The sequence below is a fragment of the Corapipo altera genome, unplaced genomic scaffold (assembly GCF_003945725.1).
Source record: "Corapipo altera isolate COAL_440 unplaced genomic scaffold, ASM394572v1 65, whole genome shotgun sequence".
NCBI classification, from domain to species: domain Eukaryota; kingdom Metazoa; phylum Chordata; class Aves; order Passeriformes; family Pipridae; genus Corapipo; species Corapipo altera.
The window spans coordinates 10,292,367-10,300,229 of NW_020884891.1; the positions used below are offsets into that span (position 1 = coordinate 10,292,367).

The 7,863-nt window shown below is 47.9% G+C and overlaps 1 protein-coding gene across 1 annotated transcript in view; it reads right to left on the reverse strand.

Annotated features, from left to right (window-relative positions):
• Positions 1-236: 236 nt before the first annotated feature.
• Positions 237-7,863, reverse strand: part of LOC113947975 (ras-related protein Rab-39B-like) — an 8,963-nt gene continuing 1,336 nt past the window's right edge. The window contains exon 2 of the mRNA XM_027645151.1: positions 237-3,909. Within this exon, the coding sequence (XP_027500952.1) occupies positions 3,391-3,909 (519 nt within the window). The 3' untranslated portion in view covers positions 237-3,390. The remainder of the gene's footprint in view (positions 3,910-7,863) is intronic.

The window sequence follows — 7,863 nt, forward strand, 5'->3', positions numbered from 1 at the left end:
TGGTTCAGCTGCAGGGAGCAGGGGGTGTCTGGGGATTGTTTCAGAATAGTTGGGCTGTCTTTTCCCAGCAAGGCAGAGGGCTGGTTCTGCAGAGCAAAGAGGGGCCTGCAGAGAACAGTGAACAGCAGCCGTGAGGCACTGCCTGGGTTGGAGGCACAGAGTGGGACAGGGAGCAGCAGCTCACTCAGAAAGAATGGTGGGGAGGGAGGGAAGGAAAAAAAAAAAAACCACCAAAGTTTCTTTACAAGTTTTGAATTTCACATTATCACATAGTAACCATTTTGCTAAATACAAGCATGTTTTCAGTCACAGACAGACAGCTAAATACAGCGTTATTTTCACATTTCATTACAGTGCATAACAAAGCGAGGACAGTGGATAGTAGGCTTTTATTCTGGAGGTTCTGAGCAAGTTCAGTCTAACATGCAGATTGTTTTTAACGTGTGGCAGAGACCACAGAAAGTTAGCTTTTTCTTTTTTTTTCTCTTTTTGTCCTAGAGTATAAGAGCTCCTGACCTTTATCCTGTGAAAGGTATCACCTTCTGGTATCTCGAAGTCCCTCTAAGTCAAAGCATTAAAACCAGTTGTTAGAAAAGAATTCTTAGCATATCCTATAAGTTCTTCATCTTAGAAAAAACATTCCAAATTTTGTACAGATGAATCTACATTTCCTATATTTTAATAAGCTGTCTAGAAAATGCAAGGAATTAGAAAAAGATGTAGATAATGATTTCTCTATCATTTAATATAACAATTTATTACCTCTAAGTAGTTAAGACTGTGTACATTTTCTCCTGTACTGTTCCTCTTTAGAATTGAGACACTTCAGTTGTTAAATTGAAGATTTACTCTGAAGGCCTGAATGTACTTACTGGCTTAGGCTTCCTGGAATTTCTCCCTGGGAGCAGTAAAGGGGAACATCCAAAACCCATTAAATAAAATATTGGCTGTCTCATGAAAAGTGATCTTTCCCCTCTGGCCAGGTTCTCACACAGGGAATTATAGAATTTTACTATTGCTAAAATGTCATTTGATCCAAGTCCTGACTTACCCAGCTCCTTACTGCCCCTCATGTCACACACCAGCTCTGCCCCTGGGGCCGCTGCATCCCCATAACACACCTCATGACCAGCTCCTGAAAAGCCAAAGTGGCTCTTAGTGGGTTTTCCATGAAGAAAATGACCCTTTGGTAGGTGTCTGTCCTTTCCTTTGGGAAAATGCAACTGACTGACCTGGTCTGAGCAAACCCCACACTCTGCCCGGGCATCAGCCAAGCTCCTGCAGCGCTCCCTGCATCCATCCTCTCCAGCTCTGCTCACCTACAAACAGATTTTGTAATGGGATTTTTTTTTATTATTTTTTTTTTTAATCTTCAAGGAACTCAACTCGACCACAAGTGACTGTGCCTGGCATTCAGTGGGTATCAAAAGAGGTGTTTGATACTTTCACAGCCTATACAAGCAGTGACAAGCTCACTGAAAAGCACCAGGCCATTGCTGCCCTCTCCCCTCCTTGCATTTGCTCCCTCTTGCCCTCCCAGAAGGTGCAGTGTTGCTGCTCCCCTGCAGAGCCCAGGAACTGAAATTGTTCCTAGAACACTGAAAATAAAAGTGTTCAGGGTTTGGTTGTTGGGTTGGGTTTGGGTTTTTTCAGCTTCAATACAGAAACCACAGGTGTTTTTCTCAATGCAGACCCACCCATGTGCTGCTGCAAACTGTGAGAACAGGTTCAAAGGCAGAAACAGTCTGAATTCAACAGCAATCAAGACCCACACTTCTATAGATGGGGTAAATTAAAAAGCTGGAAAAAGTATTTTATTCTTCTCTACTCAGAGGCCTAAAATCAAACACTAGATGCTTCCTGTGGTTTTTACCTAATCCCCTCCTCTTGGCCACTGCAGTTTGGTGTATAAAGCTTGCAAACACGAGTAAAAAAGTCACTATAGTTTTGTTTGTTTGCTCAATAGGCTGAACTTCCCTAGTTTGCTACAGGAGCACAGTCACCCTGCTGCACTTCAAAAGCTTGAGTTAAAACTCGGCAGAAGCAAAGCTTCTAAGTGGTGAATGGCATTCCCAGAAAACATCTGCCTTCATCCTGCCTTTGTAACACGGCTGCCATCCCATGATGGCCAACCTGAGATGGATCCTCTTTTGTCAAACTAAAACATGGAGGAAAACAAATTTTACTCTTGAGCATGTTTGTGGCTTTCTTTTCCACCTGCTCAGACACTCCTGCTGTGTGCTCCACCTTCCCAGTGCCAGTTCTCTTCCACAGAGGCCAAGAAAGAAAGTGACACCTCAACAGCAGAAAGTGCAGATGGAAGCTGTTGCTTTCCATGCTATTTAACTTCTTTAAAAGCAAATCTCACCTTTTAGAATGTCTGATACACCTGAGTTAAGCTTTTCAAGTTTTTTATTTTGTTGGGTTTGTTCCTTTCCTCCCTCCTTTCCATTCCTCCCTGTGACCTGGTCAGTACAGAGCTGTTAATGAGATAGAAACACTGGTGTGTCCCACCCCAGGCTGCAACGCCCTGGCCTTAAGATACAAGACCTGAGGACATGGTTCTCTCTTTATGCTCTTGATCACTTAATTCTCCTGGAAAGCCCTGAACCTGGGGTACTTTCAAGGTACTCACCTAGGCAGTAAATGCGTAAAAAAATGCATTGAATAATCACTACAGCAGCAGGAGTTGCCACTTAGACTCCTGGTTCAGCACAGCAAGAAAAGCACTATCGAGGAGGGGGATAATTTAAATTTTAATAACCAATCACATAACTACTGTTTTCCTCTTTTAAATCCCACAGAATATTCTTTGCTATCGAACTAGGTTCAAGAACATAAGAAAGGAAACTCAGATGTGTGCATACCATGTCAGTAAACTCTGCCTGTGGAACTGACCTTATGAGGAAATGGTATCTGCCTTTACACCTTCCTGGTGGTAATAAACAGCTGACACAAACAAAGATGTCCTCTTGCCTTGTCTCTTTCTGCCTATTTGTCATACTACTAAAGTATCCATCCTGTGGCTTCAACACCCAACAGGGAGCTATGGATTTACTTAAAAGAGGACATGTACAGTACCCTGCCATGTGCCAGCCCATTCAGCTCTCTGTATACTCTCTCCTGTCTTGTGCAGCCCCTCATTTCTGCTTCCTGTCTCCTTACAACATCTACATGCACCCTCACTCACTCTGCTTCAGGTTTATAGCCCCCAGTTCTGAAAGGTTATTTGGAACAGAACATTTCTTTCCGGGCTCTGTTCTGGTGTCCAAAACAATGTGGGAGGCTGTTCCCAACGGGAGTGTTGCTCTCCCCTCTGTCACACCGAGTTCGCTTAGTAAAGTACGTTTGGTTAGTAGAGTTCATCACCACTCGCCTCACTAGGGGAGCTCAGCACAAGCACCGCCTATCTGACTTCACCACTTCTTCTGAAGAGTGCACTACGTTTGGGACAAACCCGCTCTTTACCCCTTCCCATCCCTCCTGGATTGAAATGTCCCCCCTTTTAACCAGCTCGTATATATCCCGAGTCAGGTCAGTGAAGGCCTTCTCCACGTTAATGGCATCCCGAGCTGAGGTCTCAATGTACTTCATACCATAAGCAGCAGCCAGTTTCTCCGCCTCGTGCCGGGTCACTTGCCGCTGCGTGTCAAGGTCACACTTGTGGCCCACCAAAACAAAGACAATCTGGTAGGGCTGGACGTGCACCTTGGTCTCCTCCAGCCACTCGTGGACGTTCTGGAAGGACCTGCGGTTTGTAATGTCAAAGAGGAGGAGTCCCCCCACCGAGTTCCTGTAGTAGGCTCTGGTGATGGACCTGCAGAGGAAGGAGCCACAACAAAGCGTTAAGTTACCGCTGTCTGAACATCTGTCCTTCAAGAAAGCAGCATTTCCACCACCCTGTCTACCCTGCAGAACACCGGGCAGAGAAGGACATTCAGGCAATGCCTTAGCACTTTTAGCTTGTGCTCTGTAGAGCTTGTCATTCAAAGAGACAATTTATCTTGGCTCTAAGATTTCACCCTTGGGTAACTGCCCCACTGATTTATTACAGCTCAGTTCAAAATCCCCACCACCTTTGGTCTAGTTTCTCTCACAGATCTCTCTATGGCCTTGGCTGTTGGGCTGAAGAGTCCTGTCCACTGCCATGTAAGTTCTCTGAATACCTCATCTAACCCATTGGTTTAGAAGCACTCTGACAAATTAAAGGATTCAACTGAAACCAAACACCCACTGTCTGACAGATACATAAAAGCAAGAGGTCAGAGATTTGGAAGGCAGGGTTGCAGCTCCCCTCCATACACCCAGGGCCTTGGCACAGGGACATCCACCCGTCCCTACACTTTCTCACACTGCACCACTGGTCAAAGCTACAGGCACTGACAGGAGCAGCTGGTCTGACCCCTCAAGAAACAGCAAAATGATACAACAGCTTCTGAGGAAAATCTGAACCACCACTGGTGGTGTTCCTGGCAAATACTGACACCATTAAACAGTCACCAGAAAGATCCTGGAACTGTGGGCTGAGAAATGGAGCCCATCTCCCACAGCTCCTCCCAGCAGGGCCAGCCCAACACAGCCAGGAGTAGGGAATCAGCAAGCACAGGGTGAGGGAACGAAGCTGAGGCCATGAGCCTCAGCAGAGCTACAGTTCAACAACTACTACACGTGGGAAAACCAAGGAGCTGAAAAACAGTGGTGTTTCTGCAAAGTCATGGATTTGATCTAAATCCAGAAGCAGTGATTGATTTCAGTCCCTGGAGAAATTCACATTCGGGCCTGAATTTTCCTTGCTGGAAAAATGTAAGCACTGCTGCATTTTTACCTTGCGACAAGTCCTTTTTTTGGCCATGAAAGAGTGTTGTTACCAGTTATTTGGTCCTGTAGTGTGTGTATCTGCCAAAGTCGCCCCAAGAAAGGATGAACTGGAGTTTTCAAGAATTGTTTTATCAACAGACATGCAGTAATGGGTGAAAATTCACAGGCAAAACTGAAGTAAGCCAGGAGCAGGGGAAAAACCATAGTTGGCTGCGCTTGGATAATTTGTCCTCTCCAATTGTCTGGCTGAGGGACAACAGTCACTCTGCACATTTGGCACTGAGGGAATTAGATCTGCCTTTTGCTATCTAGCCAGCTGCAAACAGATATTGGGGCTTTGAATTCACCCCCACACTGTCACAGGCATTTCTGCTTCTCCCTTGTGTTCCATGCCATCAGCCCTGGCTCCTCTGCCAGCATCAACAATGCCTCAGGTACTTCTGAAAGATGTGACAGGATCTAAGCTGAATGCTGCTTCGAGGTAAAACTAGGTGAAGGTCTCAGTGCCTTTTCTTAAAACATTTCCCACAGTTTTCCTTACTGATCCGCAGGCAGCAAAGAATATTGCCTGTTTGCTGCACGTCCCTTCCCAATTCCTTTCCAAGACTTCTATCTTCCCTCCTCCTGCCATGCTCACATGCTGGTGCAGAGCAGTACAGGGATTTGCGCCTATTTTGGTCAAGTTTTAACATAAAGGCACTGTCTCTGTCTGGGAACTCTCCCCTCTTCTGCACCCATGATGGGGACTCGTACCCAGGTCTGTTTGTTGGAGTATTTCCATCTCTAGCCAAGGGAGAGCTGCTGGCTGGAAGGAAACAGCTCTTCTGTAGGTGGCGGGACACAGTTCCAGGGAGCGAGAGCTGCACATGCTTTTGGTTTGGCTAGCATTACACAACATCATGTTTCAGACACAGAAATCACAGTATCTGAGCAACAAGAGATGGGCAAACCCTGCTAAATCCATGAAGAGTTGTACCCTGCTCTTCTACAGTTCCAAAGAAGCCTCAGTGCTGCCCCAGGCAGCATGTTTTGGGGCTGGTCTGGCAAAATAGACTGGCACATGCTTAACTGTAACTCAAGCCTTGACTGCATGGAAATTGCTTCTAATTTATGGAGAGTGAAAGAGCTCACAACAGGGGGTCAGGAAGAGCAGAAATGTAGCACAGCTGCCTCTCAGAGAATGCCAAGGTGTCTTCAAAATAACTACAGTGGTTTCATCCTCATGGGGCAGCTGTTAAACTATGCAAAGCAGACTGGAAATGCTCAAATCTGAGAACTCTGTGAAAAAGTGGAGCTCATTCTTATGAATTTCCTTCTTAAAAAATTCCCTGTGCTATGACAAAAAAAGTTTAAGGGCTCTGGAGAGCACTTGCTCCATGGTGCTTCTTGCCTATGACCACAAGTCCAAGGGGCTTCGGTTTATTCCAGTAATAGCTAAATCTTGTCTTTGGCCAAGAAACATACCTTGCAGGAGGAGCCCAAGAGCTGCAGTCCTCATGGGACAGAATTTGCCACAGGGCTAATAGTGACTTGAGAGAGATAAACACAAACCAGACTTTTTGCCTGATTTTTTTCATATTTCAGAGTGCACCATAAAGGCACCTGTGTTTGCTCATTTCCCTCCAGCTTTTCGCACCGGGAATCTCAGCCTGCACTTTGGCAAGGGCATTTCAAAGTTGCACAATGGGTTTTTTTATGCCATTGACCGTTCCTGCCCCTTGCACTCTTCCTGCCTGTGCTCACTGCTGCCCGTCGCAGCAGTGCAGCTGCCCTTGCACTGAAGGTCGCCTGCTCATCATGCTGACAACCCCAGAGCCAGGCTGGGTCAGCCCCCAGCACTGAGGGTAAGCAGCCCCAGGGCCCCCAACTTCCTAATGTGTAAAAGAAAGGAAATTGAAGCCACCCGACAGCTCTCACTCTTCACAGCAAAGGCAGAAACAGGCAACAGCACCCAGGTGTGTTTCCTACAGACCTCAGCCCAAGACCCAAAGCTGGAAGCTGATGCAACTGCAAGCTAAAGCACCTCCTCTCTCGGCAGAATAAAGCACCAGCTCCTCGCCTGCAAGGCTGCAAGGCAGCAGAGGAAAAACCTGTCAGTGGGTAAGGACCAACTACTGCACATCCTGGGCCAGGTGCCAGATGCGAGGGAAGGTGGTGAGAGGGGTGGGGGTAGGGGAGGTTTCATCTACTGAATGAAACCAAAACACTCCTCAGGCGAGTCATTACAGCACAGAAGTAGAAGCTCTGTGAAGCTGCACAAGGATGTGGAGCACAGAAAGTGCTCCCGAGGGGAGCAGGATGAAAGAGCGGATGAGGGTTAAAGACGCATGAAAAATACAAGCCAACAGGAGGCCAGGAGCTGCGGGTACACTCACAGCCTTCCAAATGAGCGCTGTCTGAGCAGCATGTTGTCCCACGGCACCAGCCCCTCTTTAGCTGGGGCCGAGCCTGCTCCAACCATGGCCGCTGTTTTTATCCCACAGTTCTGTGAGAAACTTGGCACGGTCCCACATGCTGCCTTTATCTTTCCCCATCGAGATTTCGTTACTGTTGCCTAACCTCCCAAATTGCCTCTGCCCGTGCAGCGCTCGGCCTGGCACTCTCCAGAAAGCACCTGTCATCCCTGCACAGCCACAGCCAAGCGTTTGTCCCGACCTTTCTCTGTCCTACGGAGAGCTGAGCTCTGCTGTCGCTGCAGAGCATCAAACCACATACATTCCACTGCGTTTAGCGAGCATCAGCGTAAGTGTTCGGCTGTGAAACATCCTGGTCACTGCCTCCGCACCGGCGGGGAGCAGGCGCCTTCCCTGCCGGCCGCATCCGCCGATGCGCGGACACCTCCCGGCCGGTGAAACGCGGCCCCAGCGCTGCCTCGGGCCTCGTCCCCCTCCCCAGCGAGACCCCCACCTGCGCATCCCGCACACCTGCGCACCCTGCACGCGGCCATCTGGGGTGGACACGGATCCCAGGGACACACGAAACGGGGGGCAGGGGGGCACAAAAGGTGCCAATTTGACTCTTCTTTGTCTCATTCCCAAACGCCTC